Source organism: Opisthocomus hoazin, chromosome Z, assembly GCF_030867145.1.
Source record: "Opisthocomus hoazin isolate bOpiHoa1 chromosome Z, bOpiHoa1.hap1, whole genome shotgun sequence".
In the NCBI taxonomy this organism is placed as follows: domain Eukaryota; kingdom Metazoa; phylum Chordata; class Aves; order Opisthocomiformes; family Opisthocomidae; genus Opisthocomus; species Opisthocomus hoazin.
In genome coordinates, this window is record NC_134454.1 from 18,447,238 (window position 1) to 18,466,394 (window position 19,157).

At 40.0% G+C, this 19,157-nt stretch overlaps 1 protein-coding gene across 2 annotated transcripts in view; it reads right to left on the bottom strand.

Moving 5' to 3' along the window:
- SNX24 (sorting nexin 24) overlaps positions 1–19,157 on the bottom strand; it is a 100,697-nt gene that overhangs the window by 41,428 nt on the left and 40,112 nt on the right. The window contains exon 2 of one of the 2 annotated variants that reach the window (XM_075411192.1): positions 5,097–5,180. The exons of the other annotated variant lie outside the window; for it this stretch is intronic. Coding sequence (XP_075267307.1) covers positions 5,097–5,180 — 84 coding nt within the window. The remainder of the gene's footprint in view (positions 1–5,096; positions 5,181–19,157) is intronic. 2 annotated transcript variants of the gene reach the window in all.

Genomic DNA, 19,157 nt, shown 5'->3' on the forward strand with positions numbered 1-19,157 from the left:
TTATAGCATTCTGGTGCTTAAAAAAACCTACCAACATCTAAAAATGTAAAGGAAAAAAGTATAAAAAGAAGTTAGGGAATAAATATGAATAAATGGTTGTATTTTTAACTATGGTATACACCTAGAAAGAATTCAATTATTTCTAAAAAACTCTACATATGAAAATAATAAAACTCTTGTTCAGACTTGAATACAATACTGTAATTTGAATGGTGCATAGGCTGAAGGGCCTGGTTTGTCATTCATAACCAGGTCAAAGTATATTGGCCTATGCAAACTATTTAAAAAAAGCCAACAGCAGTGCATGTTTTCTGTCAAGGCAATAACTTGTACTCCTGGTGTAGCACTGCAGTCTTGAAAAGATTTTAAACCTTTTTCACTACAGCCAGATTGCACATGGAGACGGGCTTTACTTTTTTACACAACTGGAATGTAAGAAAGGTTGAACCCAGGAAGGAGACAAATCCAGCCACATTCTTGGAAATAGCTTTGTTTAAAAAAAAAAAAATCAAAACTAATCAAAACATAAATTGGCATTCTGATGAATGAATATCGTCCTGTATGAGCAATGCAGTCCTTCTTCCTCTGTACAATGCCAGCAGAGCATGTCCTTCTCTGGTGAAAGGCACAATCTCCCCTTCAGCCTCTATTACCATTTTCTACCACAGTTGTTGTCTACAGAAGCTTTGTTTCTCCTGCTCACTACAGATTTCTCCAGCACTAAAGGCACCTTGAATATGCAGTAAATCTAAAGATACCTTTCCAATTGCCATGTACTCACAGCAACTTAGAGTGAAACTTACATTTTAAATTAAAGGGGAAGAGAGGAACAAAAAATAAATACCCTATTGGCATGCTGAAAGCAAAGTGGTATTTGGACCTGAGTATAGTGTTCTGAGATGTGAATAAATTGTTCACAAAGAACAATCAAGACAGGAGTTCAAAATATTCTTCTCCTGTAAAAACTATTCAAATACACACCCTAGTCTTTAAGAGCGTTGAGATTTTCTGCTTAACGCTAAATAGAAAGGAGAAGAAAGGGTGAAACTGCGTACACTACAGTACCAGTGAATGCTTTCTCCAAGATTTCTGTAACACTGAAACCACTAAGAAAGGTTCACAGTACAAGCTGTTCAATCCTGTTCACTGAAATTTTACTAAAACTTCAAGAAGTAAGACTTAAGAGGTATATTGTTGTCAAAAATACGCTGGGTGCTTTGCATTTGTACAGGGAACAAACAAGAAAAAGTCACTATCAAGTCTGCAGAGTAATATAAACAGACAGAAAGCAGACGAGGAGTAAGATGGAACAAACTGAAGAGCTGTGCAAAGTGCTTAGAAGACCTGCTTTTCAGGTTTATTTATTTTGCTGCTATTTCTGGAGAGAGAGGAAGGGACTCTCATTTACGGTTTTTCAGGTGTTGTAAGGAGAAATCTCTGCAAAATGAGTTACTCCAGAGGAAGCAGTGTATACAGGAGAAAAATCTGAAAGCGAGACTGCAGTCATTCGTGACTTTTGCCTGGAGTATTTGTGCAACTCCAGAAATTACAGTGAAATTAGACAACAACAAAGGGAAGGAGAAAAAGCAGAGGCATTCAATGCTTTTTTTGCCTCAGTCTTTAATAACACAGATAGACCTTGGGCTGTCGGGTCCTCTGAGTCGGAGCACCATGAGTGTGGGAACAGTGACTTTCCATTCATGGACACTGAAATTGTAAGGGACCAGCTGTGTCAGCTGAATGTTCACAAGCCCATGGGCCTGATGGGATTCATCCCAGGGTACTGATGCAGTGTGCTGGTTTTGGCTGGAGTAGAGTTAATTTTCTTCATAGCAGCTAGTATGGGGATTTGTGCTGGAGACAGTGATGACAACACAGGGATGTTTTAGTTACTGTTGAGCAGTGCTTACACAGAGTCAAGGTCTTTTTCTGCTTCTCACCCCACTCCACCAGAGAGTAGGCTGGGGGTGCACAAGCAGCTGTGAGGGGACACAGCTGGGACAGCTGACCCCAGCTAACCAAAGGGATATCCCATACCATATGACATCATGGTCAGCATATAAAGCTGGGGGGAGAAGAAGGAAGGAGGGACGTTTGGAGTTATGGGACTTGTCTTCCCAAGTAACCGCGATGCGTGATGGAGCCCTGCTTTCCTGGAGATAGCTGAACACCTGCCTGCCCATGGAAAAAAGTGAATGAATTCCTTGTTTTGCTTTGCTGCTGTGTGGGGCTTTTGTTTTACCTGTTACACTGTCTTTATCTTGACCCATGGGTTTGCTCATCTTTACTCTTCTGATTCTCTATCCTGTCCAACCAGGGCAGAGTGAGTGAGCAGTTGTCTGGTGCTTAGCTGCCAGCTGGGGTCAAACCATGACAACGAGCTAGCAGATGCTGCAGCAGGACCCCTCTCTATCATCTGTCAAATTTCTTGGGAGTCTGGGGAGGTCCCTGTAGACTGTAAGGCAGCCAGTGTTCTTCCAGTTTAGAGGAAGGGTGTGAGGGAAGACCCGGGGAACTACAGACCTGTTAGTCTAACCTCAGCTCCTGGAAAAATTACAGAGCAGATCATACTGGGTACTATTGAAAGGCATTTAAAGAACAGTGCCACCATCAGGCACAGGCAACATGGGTTCACAAAGGGGAAGTCCTGTTTAACTAATCTGATCTCCTTCTACGGTAAGGTCACCTGCCTAGGGGATGAAGGGAAGGTGGTGGCTGTAATTTCTCTGGATTTTCGTAAGGCTTTTGATGCTGTCCCTCACAGCATGATTAATGGAATTAAATTTAACAAGAACAAATGCCAGATCCTGTTCCTAGGACAGAGTAACATTGGGCACAAGTACAAACTGGGAGAGAAGCAGCTGGAGAGCAGCCCTGCAGAGAAGGCTGGGGGTGCTGGCTGGCAGCAGGCTCAGTGTGAGCCAGCAGCGGGCCCTGGCAGCCGAGAGGGCAAACCTCTGCATCCTGGGGTGCATCAAACCCAGCCCAGCCAGCCAGTCAAGAAAGGTGACTGTTCTGCTATATTTAGTGTTGGTGCAGCCTCACCTTGACTACTGTGTGCAGTTCTGGGCCCCACAATTTAAGAAGCAAGAGAAGGTCTCTGAATGCCTCCAGAGGGAGAGCAACAAAGCTGCTGGAAGGGCTGGAAGCCAGGTCCTGTGAGGAACAGCCGAGAACTTGGGGCTTGTCTAGTTTGGAGCATATGAGGTTGAGGGGCAGCCTCACTGCTCTCTATAGGTTTGTGAGGAGGGGAAGTGGAGAGAGAGATGCCGATCCCTTCTCTCTGGTATCCAGCAATAGGACGTGTAGGAATGGTTCAAAGCTGCACCAGGGGAGGTTTAGACTGGACATTAGGAAGCATTTCTTTACTGAGGGGGTGGTCAAATACTGGAACAGGCTTCCTAGAGCGCTGGTCGATGCCACAAGTCTGTCAGTGTTTAAGACGCATTTGGACAATGCCCTTAATAACACGCTTTAGCTTTTGGTCATCCCTGAATGGGTCAGGCCGTTGGACTACATAATTGTTGTAGGTTCCTTCCAACTGCAAATATTCATTCCATTCCATCCTATTCTATTCTAACTACAGGAGATGGTCTACTTGGGTACGGTGCATTTTGAGCATATAAATCCTGATTCTCCCCACTTAATGTTTCCTATCTTACTTAGTTGTATAATGTCTTCAGTTGCATAATGCTGTGAAATAAAGCACACACATATAGCAAGGCTTGGTGGTGGATGAGTGAGTTGTACTACTGTTTCTGACACTGTTGCTCATGTGGTATCATATTCAATGTGAACAGAAGGGGGAAGGTATCTGAGACATATCTGAACTGAAACAGTAAACAAGCAAATGAGTATTAAAAAGGGGCAGCTGATACCACAACTGGCACAAGAAGCACAAAGGCAAATTTAATCGCCTAGCTCATATTAATTATGGTGCAGTAATGCAAAATATATTCTTGTTTTTTGGACTTTTGATGGCCAATGCATAGATGGGCAAATGGTTGCCTTTTGTTGACCCAAGTTTCCTTATATCCATACACCATACAAGGCTGGCAAAATCCATCCTCCAGGATAATGCTTCTTCCTTGAATAAGAAGATTCCAGAGTTCATTCAGGGTCACCAACAAATATGTTAGTGTGGGTAAGCTCCTCTGACACTGAAGCGGCAGGACCTGTAAACACTCATGCTCCTCTCTGCCATTTGCAGAGGAAGCTTCTCCTTACTGAAAGCAAGCAGGACCAGCCAAGAGCGTGCACACACTCCACTGCCACTGAGAGCTACAAACCAACACACATTCAGTTGACCAAGGTCCTAGGAATGAAGGACTGAAGCTCTTCATTGCAGCCCCACCACTGGCAACGGGCTACAATATTTTTCCAGAAATCTCCTTCATAATACTTAGCTTCCCTAAGGCACAAAAAACGTAGAACTTGTCTTTCAGCTGCACAACTGTACAGCTGCATCCAGTTTAGCCTGGAGAGGAGACATCATACTTTTCCTTTAACAGCAATTACAACACTTCAAAGAAAAATCGGTGGATTACCAATCTTGAAAGTACTGAGTTCCCTTCTATGTATTAGTAAGAAGATTCAGTAGACAAGCTTAGCAGATATTTTATATCATATTCATTGTATGAAAAGCAGCAGAGTGAGGCGGTCTACTCAGGCTTTTTCATGTCTAATTTCCTGGTGTATGCAAGTTGTTTTCTCAGCTTTACATATAGCAGGTTAGCCACACAATTTATGGAACTAACAAATTATTTGGCTAATTGGATAGAAATCAAAAACTTCTTTATTTGCTGTAGGAATGTGTCTTATTTTGTGATTTTACAAGCAGAAAAAAAAATACTATAGACAGCATTTTAGCAATACAGCATATAAACAAGAACCAAAAAGAAAGCTAGTAACATCTGAGAACTCATCCCTTTCCACAAAGCAGAAAAGAAATTGAGTTAGTTGTGAACACATTTCTAGAGACATTAATCACAAGATGTATTTAAGATAAACCATGTACAGTAACAATTTCAAGTGAGAGCAAAACTTCACAACTAAGTCAAAACAAAGTTACATCTTATAAAGAAAGAGATCACTACCTTTTTATGAAGTGCATGGAATTCACTATACCTCTTCTCCACAAAATGTTTCCTTCCATTCATTAGCACCTCTATTTTAAAGACCTGAAAATCATCAATAATAAAAAGGAGATTAATGTACTTGCACAAACAGTTCTGTGACATGGTTGTGACTGTGCATTTTACTATGGTCATTACAGTAGGTGGTCCCAAAAAACCAATGATGACTCATGAGGCGCAGAAGTACAACAGTGATAAATGGGAAGTATGGATGAATCTTCTGTTAACATATTTGTTCAATAAACATACAAAAATACAAGTTAAGCTTGAACTGTATTCTGTACATTAAACACTAAGCACTAAAATATTCTCTTCCAGAAATATTTAATACATTTTTAAGCAGTTAAAAAAAAAAAGATTAAAAAAGGATGGTAAGAACAACAACAAAAAGCAAGAAATAAAGATTCATTGTTTTTCCTTCTTACAGTATGGCATAGTAACACACTCACACATGTTAGTAAGAAATGGGTAACAGATGCAGTATGTTACGCATGGAAGAGGAGAAATAAATGCAAACACTATAGCATAGGTTAATTTCCTCCTAACCTACAAATTCATCTGTAGTCTCAACTGAGCTTGCGCTACTACCTAGGCAAAAAAAAATAATAATAAAAAAAAAAAAAATCACCAAACATGGCAAATGCTTGTTTTCTTTGTGTGATACATGTGACAGCTTTTGTTGCTGCCTCTGCAAGGTTGAAAGGCCAGGAGAAGCAGCTCTCTGGATCCACTAATTAGTAGTCACTAACATGACATTTTCTTGATTCTCAGGTCATCGGGTCAATTCTGAGGGCAAATGATGAGAAATATTTGAAGTACTCAAGAAAACATGGTCTATTAAATGAAGACAAGATCAGCAGAAAAGCAATGCAGAAAAGGTGCCTGGTCTGTCTAGTTCTTTGTTTTCTGTTTTGCTCTAAAAATGCTGAGAATAATTATTTCCAGGACAGCGAGAGATGATGTTCAGGGCAGACGATTACATCAAGACCCAAGCCTTAGGCCAAATAAAAAGTTCTTTGAAATACATTTGCAAACACTGTTTATGCCTGAATGCAGAAAAAAGGGGTTTCTGTCACAACATGCCCAACTAGCATTGATCAGAGCAAACATAAAGATACCATGCTGGATCAACAGATTCTATTGTCCACTACAACCTGCCTTTCAAACAGGTCAGAATGCTACGGTTTTCACCAGCTAGCCAAACCATATTAGAAACAGAAACCATTTTATCTAATCCAGACTGAAATGCGCCTACCTTTGTTTGAATGCAGTATGGATGGGACTGCAATCATTTCACACCAATGTTTACATTAGCAAAATTAGTTCAGATCGTTGTAATCCATCAAAACAACTTGTGCTACATTCTGCCTCTTTGAGGAGGACTATTTCTGTGTCCTAATGACTGTGAGCAGATGACCTTATTTGGGTGCATTGATTTTTCTTTCCCCCCTATCTATTTAGACTATTTTGGGAGAACAGCTACTGGCTATTAAACGAGTCTCCTCTACACATGAAAAAACTCCAAGGAACCCTCAGGAATATGTTGTAAGTTCAGAGTTGTAAAGGGAATCACATGCAAAGAAAAAAGAATGTAGGCTTTTTTGTTTAGTTGAGACTTAACACCCTAATCATATGAGAGGAAAGCACTATTTACATCTTACATGCTACATACTGCACAAAACAAATAGTTCTGCAAGGAACAACTTGCTTTGGATTGTACAGGAAAGCCACTGCATGGAAGGAGTTTCAAGGATACCTTGGTGGGAAGAATGGGTAACAGAACATGAAACTAGTTAAGTTGGAAGTGACCATGAATCACTATTTAAGGTGTTGCAACAGTTTTGAATCAACTTGGTATTAAACCTCCGGCAATTACAAGTGATTTGTAACACTCAGTTACACTTCAGTCAGCTAAGAGCCTCTGCACCACTGATAGTTTAGCACTTTTATTGGCTACAGGGTTCGCCAAGCAATTTGGGGAAGTCTAAGGGGCTCCTACCTCAGTTATAAGCACTCCCTTGCCAGGTAACTTTGTTGTGAATCATGGCTTGGCTTGTGCAGTCCCATTTTGGTTTTAGTCATATACGTGCAACTTCAGAGAAATGTCTTTCCCTCTGAAGTCAGTAAACTTGTAATTTCTTAAAGGAGAATAGTTGGAATATGGGGAATAATGGAAATATAAATCCCTCTGTGGAGCTTCCTTTCAAAGCATGTATCTATTTTGTTCTGTGTTTCATCACTGGTTAAGGAATTACAGAAATGGCTTCAGAACACCAAAAAGTACGCATCATTTATTCAGCCTCCTTTTTAATGTGAACAAAGTTTTAATTACTGTTTGCATAATTTTTACTAACAAGATGACTTTATAGAATATATTTGCCATACATTTTTGCAGAAGACGTAAGAAAAGAGAACGACAGCTTCCCGTACACAGTGATGACATTTCCAAAACCATAAATCTGTTATCTTCACACTCCCAACTGTTTGTACCAGTATAGAGGCTTTAACTTTGCCTCCTACCGACCACAGCCCTTGCATCCAGTGTTAGCACCAATCTAAAATTTACAAAGCTGGACAAAAGATCTGCTACGCAAGCTGAAAATTACTGTTTGAAAACAAAACCCTGCAAATGGTGTTTCTAATCTACTCACTGTGGCACCTATATTTATTTCAGAAATGTAAAGCAATTTGTGATAAATAAGTGGAAAATCTGTAAATGTTTTAGTTTAATGCAAATCTAAGTATTAAACTGATTTACAAAGTAACTTATAAAGCAGAAATGCAAGTAAGTGAAATAATACATATTGTGCTTATGAACATCATATTATTAAGTGACTATTTAGACAGCATAAATTTCAGGTCTCCCTCCTCACTGTTTACTAGACCACAATTCACAAGAGCAAACCAAAAGCACAGAAGTGAGTTTCTGTGCCACTATTTCATATAATGACATGGCTTGTTGAGAAAGACAGAAACATAGATACATTAGCTTATGAGAGAGATGGGATCTCTTTATGGATTCAAAATAGCTATAAAGAAATCTCACATGAATTTAACTGAGCAACTGCAGGCCCTGCCAGTAAAACAATGTAAGGAAACTAGCGAACATAGATGAAACTGCCAAAATAAAGACGGCAGAACTATGGGGGAAAAAATGCAACACTGCAAGGAAATTACTTTTCTTGTAAAAATGTTCATGTTCTATGAACAGATAACTCTGAAGACATATGACTTTTTATAACTGACAGTTAGTTAAATGAAAAATGCAACAATTAATCACTGAATAAGAAAAGTAAAATGCTTTTCCCATAGTCACTGAAATATCAGAAATTACACTGCACTGAAAGTCCTGACCAGGACACATGGGACCGTAGATATGAAGACAGCAATTTAAAAACTTGTTACGAGTACTCTTACACCAGAAATGACTCACCTTTCTTGGTCACTACCACAACAGTTATCAATGATGTTTGCAAACAGTCAGAAGATCATTGTCCATTGAAAGCATTCTTCCAACAGAATTTAACCCACATAAATGATGTATGGGACTAACACCTTTGGACTGGATACCAGTATGAATAATGTTGATCATTTGCCTAGCAGCATTGCCACTGCAATTCATAACCACCAAACCTGTGAAGGAAACTCTCCAAGAAGAATTCCTAAAGTATTCACTAACAAGATAGTGCCTTTTTTGCCTCTTTTCTTTGCCTCCATTTTGTTCCAGTGATATGGATTATTGGAAACCATTTTCTTCATTCTTACTGCTAGCAAGTATGCTTAATTTTGCCATTTTCCCAAGTTTATCCATTTCTGATCATTAGCAAACCTCCAAGTGAAAGATCCCTTTTCACTATTTTCAAGAATAATACTTACATTTCTCTTCTTGCTGCAGAAACTGGACAGTACTACATAATAACAAAACTGGATGATAGACAGGCAAACAATTGTTACTCTACTAGTATGAATTTCCAAGACAGAAAGCACAAATGGAAAAAACCAGGAACCAGTAAGACATACAAGAACCATCCACGCCTTCCTGGAAGCCCACTGATGTAAGTGCACATCAAGAACTGTGTGGTAAATAAAACGGATACTGTCCTCCTTTAGTTCTTACCTATGTCAAATGCTTGTACTGGATACAACAGGACATCTTTTATCTGATAATTTTATGTGAAAATATGCAGCTCCACTAACTGTCTCAAGATCCCCAGAATGATCAGTTTAACAAAAAACACAGACACGAATGACGAACATGACCAGGAGTAGGGAGGAAAACTAACAAGAATAGTGACTTGTCAGCTTGGTTTTCTATTACATGAGAAATACACAGATGGCACTTTTATACTCACTCATGGAAATTACATTAACTACACACTTTATAATTATGGTAAATTAATACTATCATACTGTGTATATTTATACATGGAAAAATGTATTGCAAAGTATATGAAGTTCTGAAAAATTACAGTTGAGAAAGAGATTTGGGGCAACCTTGTTTAAAATGAGGAGATACAAAAACCAGAAGCAGAAAAAGAGAAGTTTACAAAAAACAGATACATTTGTCTAACATTCACCAGGAAATAAAACTCCACAAAATTCCAGTACTGTGCTTTTCTCTCTCGAGACCAAGTTTACCAACACTAATTCTATTTAATATTTTACACAAATAAATACACCCCTTCAGATGCTTCAGTGTGCTTGACAGACTTTAGTCTGAGGAACAGCTAATGCATTCAAAGTGTCAAGAATCTCAAGCTTAAACCTTTGTCATGGCTGCATGGAAGGAATTCCAGAGCAAACAAAATGACAGCTATGGTCCATGAAACACTAATAGGATTTCCACATGTTTAGTGTTCCATTACTGTTCAGACAATGGCACATTTTCTGTCTCAAGACCCTGGCATACAGTAGGGATGAAAAGATGACTTAAAACCTATTCCCATACAATTGATCCGGGGCAAAACGATAGTCCACAGCACCAGTAAGGGCAGCTGGGTGGTGGCAGTAACAAGAGCTGCATGTAGCTGCAGCAGCAGTTCGGTACCTCAGGGGTGTAAGCGCCTCATGGCAAAGCTCCATACTTCTGAATGCCCTTCACAGCAGAGGCGGACATGAGGACGGTATTCAGAGCCAACTCAAACTTCATAGCAGCCTTGATAAAACTGAATCTTGCTGTCCCCCAAATGAAAACAAATTAACTTATTCTGACTTCATCCTTTGGAAAGGGGGGCAGCAAAACTCACTTCTGCAGTGGGTATAGGGCAGTTCAAGGGTGCAGAGACAGGCTGACATGGGTCATGGAGGCATGAGGCAAGGGAAATCATCTTCTCTCCTCTTAGTCCTAGTTCTCCCCTGTCTTGCACCCACCATTTACTTTGGGTTAGCCCCACCATGTCCACGTACTGAGACCTAAGACCTTTTGTGTCTCAGGTAGATTGCTTATAGTCACATCTTTGTCTCCTCATTGCAGCAGCTGCTCTCCCCATCCTACACAAGCAGCCCCTACACAAGCTCCTGCACATCCTTCCCATAAGGAAAGGGCTCACTTCCTGATGCAGAACTGGGAAACAAGTTGGGGCACAGTAAAGCAAGAAGCAGAACAGCCCTGAAGAGTTCAGTTTGATCCTTTTGGTTTTGCTGGGGCCCTAAGAAGGGATGGAAGTGGCTATAAGAGGCAGTAAAGGAAAAGAAGCAAAAGATTAGGTATTGGAGACTGAGACTAATCAGTGTTGTGAGGAGGATGAACAGGGACAGAGCTAAGAACCATCCATCCTTCCTAGTGGCAGTGCTCGCACATGGACTGATGGCCACAAGAGCAGGCAGAAAGCAGTAGCTGTGGATGGGCAGCTAAGCTAGCGCAGACGTTTGGAGCATCGGTCCTCACAGGCAGACAGTGGGCCCACAGTCACCTCCACCGCCCTGCTGACCTGCGCAACTGCTGTGCCTGTGCTTCGACCTCCAGCCGTATCGCTCTGCTCAACACAAATGCTTACTTCTACGGAAGGGCCCCAAAGAGATTCAGAGCCATGACGTTATGCATTACAAGACGCACTTATCTTCCCTAAAGTCAGCTCAAAGGTTGGGTTGGACCCACAAACAGCCCCTTCCACCCACCCTAAACACTGCTATGTTTGTTATATGAAATCACACTGTTTTTCTTAGTTCCAATTACAATGAACAATATTAAGTTACAGCACAAGAAAAAATGTCCATAGTTTTATTAATTATGGAAACCAAGGCTTGACATTATGCAATTACGACGTTGCTTCATCCAGAGTCTGTGAAGGAGAAAGACCATGTCAGAGAAGTGAAATGTTCACTGCAGGATTTCCAGAGAATATTCCCAAAAGCTCCAGCCTGTATGAAGCAGTTACCTGACCTCTCCTGACCTGGAGAAGCAGCCTTACTGTTTTTATAACACACTAAATAGATTTTCTGCTGTGACATAAACCCATTGAGAGGACAAGTATGTTGTCTCACTGACTTCTTCTGTTAAACCTCATGTTACTGCAGTCTAACTTGGACCTTCATTACCAAAAAAGGAGATGTTTACCTAAGAACAATGGCAAGCATATGTTCTTCTAAACGTGGCTCCTACTTCAAATGTCTCATTACCAATTTTATGTAACCTTCAACTATTTATTTACTGAAAAAGCTGTTTCTTCACTAACACTTACAACTGTTACTGGTACCAGTACCTACCTAAATCAGACCACAGTCTATTCGAGAATCATGCAGTTTATTTTCCCCACCTATACTACAAAATAATTAAGGATATTCCCTCTCCTATGCTCTTTTGCAGTATGGGCCTTCTTCACTCATACAATGGCATAGTGTTGGTAGGAATTATGTACAAAGGGCATGCATAGGACTCAGGGGTATTTTTTCTGAAGATGGCCTTTGAGAAGTGCATGTCATATTTCTTAGGGTTTAAGAGGAAGAGGTACTAAAATAATTTATACTGCAACCCAGTCAGACAGTTTTGTAATTTCTATAATACGGGAAGCTCAAGGGAGGCTTCTACAGAGCTGTCACTGTTGAATGAAAGAGTAGCTGACATGTAAGAGTAAGTAGTTTTCTGATTTTTTCAACTCTCTTTAAAACAATCTTTTCCAAACACATGGTTCATAAAATCCCATAGGAATTTCTCTGTCATTTCCTGAAAAATAACTTACTTGGCTTTCCAGGCTAAAAAGCCTCTCCCTTGCCAATGAAACACTGACTATGGAAATCTAATTTGTAACCAAACCAAGAAGCTGTGAGATCTGACTTGCTTTCAGTGTTTTTCTTTATTAGCCCTGCAGCACATAAGTGTTACACAGATGACACCCTTTTAAAATCTGCTTGTCATTGTGGTCACCTATTTGGATAACTTCCTTAGGATCAAACTTACGGACAAATGTGTTGATCTTTTACTGAAAAAGTTCCTAACACATGTTAATGCCTACAGTTACACAGAGAAAAAAATTAGCCCGCTCTACTCCATTTGTCCATCTGGATCACCTCAATGTCTCTTATCAGAAGTGCTCTACTAACAGAAAAACCATGAGCCTTTTTATGGAAAAGATTAATTTTCCAATAGAAATAGTACATCGGGGTAAAACTGAATATTGGAATATTTAGTATTACACGAAACAGATGGATTCCAAATTAGAAAAGGCCTTATATTGCATCAGTTTTGTCACAAAATCCTTTGCTATTTTATCTGGGAAGTCTATAGAGAGTCCTCTGACTTCTCAAGGCAGGACACAACTCCTAACCACAACAAAAGTGCCCCCCATATTGCAGCCAACTACCTGCAAGAAACTCTTTTTGCAAAGAAGCTAGATCCAGGATGAAGTTTTTTCTAGGAACTTTACGTCTCTGTTGCTTTGTTTGCACCAGAATATGCTGTCTGGAGAAGACCTGGACCACCTAAGACATCCAAAGCACAGATGTTCTGCTTACAAAACAAAAATGTCAGATGGTGTTAAAGAACACATTGAAATAGTATACATGCAGCAGGGTGATGAGCATTACATTTCAAAGGATCTGGCTTTGTACTGTCTCATATTCCATGGTATGTCTACCTTGGTATGTGAATTTAGCCTCTTCCTCTGCTAGTGACTATCTAAACACATATGAATGTGAAACACAACAGTATTTAGTCAAGTTACACAAGGTATTAAAAATCAGCTCCACATGCTTCATGGTGAGTAAATACTAGCGGAAAGAAATACTGTATATCCATCCACCTTGCATCTTTTATTATTAGGGTCTCTGCAGTAATCTGTCTGAGAAGTCTCTGCGCCTCTTTACCTGCCAACACAAGTAGTTCATCCAAATCATTTTTCAAGAGCTGTAGTCAAAGTGGTCAAAGGAGGTTGCTTTTCTAAATGTCTCTGGAGCTTAGCAAAGATCCTTCATACATTACATTTAAATACTGCGATTAGCCTGTCTTCAGCTCCAAAATGGAGGATTCAAATGCTACTCTGTTAATAAAGAGGATAAGCAGTCAGGATACATGCAACATTTTCAGGCACTTCCTTTCAAGGAGTTAACTCATCAAAACTTTCACTAAATTAGCATTGGTCTTGCCTTCCAAAATGGAAACCTAATTACTGCTGCTATTGCCTAACTTCTGCATTATTCTTACATGCAACTGACAGAACTATTTTAAGTATCAGCATTTTTTCTGAAAAGAAGAATAATCATATCATTTTGTCAAAGAATGTCATCCTGCTCACCAAAGATGTCCCTTGACAAGTTAATTTCTTTTGAATGGTAATTCAAAGTGGGACAAAGAAAAAAGCTCAAATAACTACAAGGCAGTTTCATTTCTTACTGGCCTAAGCCTGCTGTGGCTGAGAGAAGACCTGAAACAAGTTACTAGGATGTGATTATCTATACACCCAACTGCAGAAAACCAGATGGTTCTTCATGTGTAAAGAAGGTGGAAAGAATGGAAGCAACAAACTCAGCAGAACTACTGAAAAAAATGCATGAGCAGCTACCACAAACAGTGCCCAAAAATAATAAAATATTGTGCCCAAATTAAGTTCTTAAGCTTCTGAATTTACATGCTGTGAGTAACAGAGTATTTATGCTGTAGTTGACTTGGTGGCTACAGTGAATGCAGACATTCCTGAGCCAGATTTAAACTAGTTCAGGTACTGTTGGCAGCATAACAGTAGCAGCAGTGTGAGCAGGACAAGCTGTAAAACTCCTACCGAAGTCTGGACAAGGCTTAGTGCCCAGGGGCCAGCCTGGCTCTATCCCAGGTTCACCTGGGGAGATGCAGTCAGCAAGGTTCAGGCATCCCACAAAGGGCAGTAGAGTGAGCATGAAGTTCAGAGGGATGCAGGGTTTGGATCTGACTTGGAACACAAGGGAAGAACGCAGGGAAGAGAGAAGATTATTTCCTAATTTGCTTCCCTGAGAGTTACAGTATAAAACACAGCACACAACTGAATCACACATGCTTCAGGCAGAACTCTATTGTCACTAGTGGAAGAGCTAAGGTAGCACAAAATTTGACTTAAGCACTCATGTCTGAGAAAAGGCAACATCTGAACTGCTTATGGAGCCTACATCCAGTGCAATTATGTCAAAATGTTGTACAGGTTTAAAGGTAGTAGAATACAAATACAAACCAATATCCAGGATAATATTTATAATTAAAATATCCTATTAGCAATTTTGCGATACAAGATTGAATAACCTATCAGAGAACACTGGCTGTACAATTAAATATTTATCATTTCAAAGACAATGAAAATTGATTCAGTGAGAATTATGTTAATTTGCAACTGGCCTCTCAATCACTTGGAAGATAGTGAGGCAAACCTTGAGTAATTACATGCCTGGACATGTATTCAGCCAGATAAAGTATTATCTATCCAACATATTTTAGAAAGATTTTAAAGAAGTTATAAATTGAGTCTGATGCTGGAAATGTGGAAGTAAAAGCACGCATGCTGCAAACAAAGCGACAGGCAATGAATGACTGAAAATTGTCCTAAATGTTTAATTGCTGACTGTTGCTTGAACTGAAGACAACACAATGTACCCATCTCTTCAAAGGTTAACTAGAAGCGTCAGAGTCAAAAAGTATCATTCACAGGTCCGAAAATCTGTGACTGTATTTTCCTCAAAGAAGAAAAAAATTAAAGACATGGCCAAGCACAAACTACCGAAGAACTACCATGGCTTGAACACTTCAGTAATGAAAGCTAGTAGATTCCTAAACACAGCACTGTGAGGAAACAATATCCACACACTAATTTTTAGCTAAAATTTTAGAGTCACATTTCATGTCCTGGTTCTTGGGTGTAAAAGAAATCTTCATTTACTGTACTAGAAAACTCTGGATGTTCATCACCTTCAGATACCAACCAAGTTCCCTGTTTAAACACTTACAGACTTAAAACTGTAAATTCAGTTGAACAAATTTGAAAGTACTATCAAGAAAAAAATTACAGACAGCAGTAAGAAGTCATTACAGATAAAATGTGATCTTTCACAGATATTACTCCTTCCCTCATTCTGAGGCTTCAAATTTTATTTTTGCCTTATTATGAACTTGGTGAAAACTTCACTTCCCTATGGAATCCTCACTGAATCTTGGCATTTTCCTCATTCTCACCTTTTGTACCGAACAGAAAAACTTTTGCCATTTCTATTCACACAAATGCTGCCATAAATAGCTTCTTCAAATATTTTTTTGTTACAAAGGCTTATATGTGAGTCTCCAGTGCCTCCATGTAGAAGGAATGTAAACTTTCCTTAGTTTACTTTAAGTTCTTAATTGCAGCAAAAGTTGATTTTTCAATGTCTTTACAGAAAGTACCACTTCTCTACAGGACAGAGAAAACGCAACTTACCTTATCCTATACGTGTACGAGGCACCATCTTACCTCCAACTGCCTCATGAAGCAACTGCTCATCTTTCTGTATAGCCTCTGTCCCTACTTACCTTTTCTTTCACCCACACATGTTTTTCACAGGTAAGAAATCTCATGGGGTAAGAAAGTGACATTCACCTTGCATCAGCTGATTCCTCACCTTCCTCTTCCATGCTGCAGCTCACACACACTACTGCTATTTTTAATTAACGTCTCGATAACATTACAAGAGGACCTGAGATGGAGTTAATTTAATAAAATGTATTATACAAGTTAATGGCAGTGCTAGGGGTAATTAGAATAATCTAATATTTTCCATTACAAGACTGTTCTCAGTTACTTTTACTTTTGCCAACCTTTAATTTCTGGGCTTAGATTTTCCATACCAGGTATGTGATTCAGACAGAAAATATTTTTAGAAAGCTACAGCCGAGACAGTCCAAACATATACTTAAAGAAAAATATATTTTACTTTATCCATGCCAAAAAACCTAATCAAAACCCCCAAACTCAACCCAAAACAAAACCCAAACCATTTTGCACAAATTTCCCCAAGATATGAACAAGAAGACCAGCAAGACAGCTGGGAGGCAAGTTTGGCCAACTAACAAACTTCTGGAACAAAGCCTAACTCCTAACAAAACTTCGCAGAGAGTATGTGCACGATGTAGGTTTTCCAGTGGCATCAGAACTGCTGGTGCTCTGTTCCTTTTGCAGCGCAGCCATACTGACTAAAAGTTTATGGCATCTCTGCAAAGTTAGTGCAAATTTCAGGCCTACAGAACACCTTTCTACGGTTCAGGAGCTGCTGTGATGTTAGGGAGCAGAAAAAAGATTGGAGGATGTTTTTAAGCTTTTGTAAGAAAGAGAGGCTGGACAGGAATCTATGCTATGGCACAGGGAAACAACACCTGAAAAGACCGTACTGCAACACCATCAAAATAAGCAGGCCAAGGAAAACCAGCAGTTCTGATGCCAAGGAAAAGCAGGAGCAGGAGTTTTTACTCTGAAGTACTCTGGCTCCTGTAACCTTGAAGGTGATAACTGTAAATGTAACAAATGTAACATGTAGGGGATGTTATCACTTCAGGTGGTCAGAAACAAGTCTTGGTTCTTTGTGAATAATTGGGATGGTTGCAAGACAAGGGACTCCTGAATAATCCCTTTAGGCGCCTGGGCCTTGCGAGAACAGGTATGCAAACTACAGAGATAAGGAGGCTGCAGGATAATCTGAAGACCCCTGCCGAGAGATGCCAAACAAACATGTGCGACGGACATTACCATATATTAATGAATTCTCGGAAAAGCCATTACTATGATAAACATTTCTTGGAAATGTAATGAATATGTATGTTAACATAGCATAAATACCTAGTAACTGTGTCTCTTCGGTGCACACGTTTGGAGGAGAGATCCCCCGTGTGCCCGGCGCCGCAATAAAGAATACCTGCTTAATAGTCTGCCGACTATTGAGTCTTCAATTCCGGCTTTTCACGGCATCATTTCTGGCACCCCAGATGGGACCCGCTCTGCTCGGCTGCAGGACCCGCTGAGAACAGGACTCCCTAGGGTACCCCCGGGATTTCCCAGAGGGACTCCTCGCCTCACTCGGATCACTGCGGGAGCAGACAAGGACCATCTAAACAAGTAAAGGTATTCTTTTTTTTCCTTTCTTTCTCTGTTTTGGTATGTGAGACCGGTCATTTGGAGAGTTCTCATAAGTCGTAGGAGACGTCCTACGCTGAGCGCTGTACACCAGGCTACTAGTGCCTGAGGGTGTACGTCTTGGTACGTTGGTGCAGGCACGGGTTAAGGTTTGCACTTCTGTAATAACGTGCTTTTGGTAATTGTGCGTTGGTACAAGCATGGGTTAAGCTTTGTACTTCTGTAATAACGTACTTTTGGGTATTGGTGCGTTGGTGCAGGCACGGGTTGTGCTCTGCACTTCTGTAATAACGTGCTTTTGGTAGTTGTGCATTGGTACAAGCATGGGTTAAGCTTTGTACTTCTGTAATAACGTACATTCGGTATGGTACGCTTAGGAAACCCGCTTAAGTTGTACTTCTGGCGATATGGATTTGTTGGTATTGAACTCGGATATCGGATATCTCGGATACTGGCTTGTTAACATACCCATCAGGCATCGTAAAACCAAAAAAACAAACCAAAAAAAGAACCTTGCACGGTGAACCTCTTTTCTCCTGACCAGAATATTAATTGTGACATTTTTGGAACGTGGTCAGAGCGGGACAGAAGGGGACGACAGATTAAAATTGTTAAGATAAACACTAACAGAGGTACAGAATCAACAAAGTAAAATGGGGGACAGCAAAGCAGTGGTATTTTAAAGAAAAGCCCCTTAGGATGTATTCTAGCACATTGGAAAGCTTGTGTGACTGTGTATGAAGCCTCTGTGTGAAAGACAAGTAAGTCAAAAAAAAAAAAAAAAAAAAAGAAAAAAGAAAAAAAACACCACGTACGTTTGGTATGTTCTGCTGATTTCCGGTTTTTGACTTGGGACTGTTGCATTTGAACTCTGAGTCTTCAGGGCCGTGGTTTATGATTTCTTAAGTATCAGTGCAGGGTCTTCCCGTGGGGGGGATTTTGAGAGCCTCTCCCAGGATCTAGACGGCAACATTGGGAAAAGTAGGGGGAGACCCCTCACTCAACAACATCTTAATAATGTATGGGGTTTGGTTTGCTTAAAGAAAATCGGCATGATTTAGGAATTGAGTTGGGAATTTGGGGATTGGTTTTAAAATACAAGTTGGTATATATTGTGGGGTTACAAGTTCTCCAGTTATTTGGCATTGATCGATCATTTTGGGACTCTGGTTTTGGGGTATGTATTAAATATACTGTATATATTATTTTGAAAGAGCTCTATGTATATAAACATGTTAACTGAAGTGGTTTGCCTGTATATACTGTTGTACTTAGGTGATACAGTTTGTAAACAGAAGGATTTTAAAAGATCGCTTCTAGGTTGTGTGTGTGTGTGTGTGTGTGTTGTGTTAACCGATTGGTGGAGAAGTTGAGAAGTTATTTTATTGTAACATGAGCTTCGGAGGGAGGTGATCCCCTCACAAGGAAACAATTAATTGAATTATGATATGTTCTTAGAATTGATGCGGTT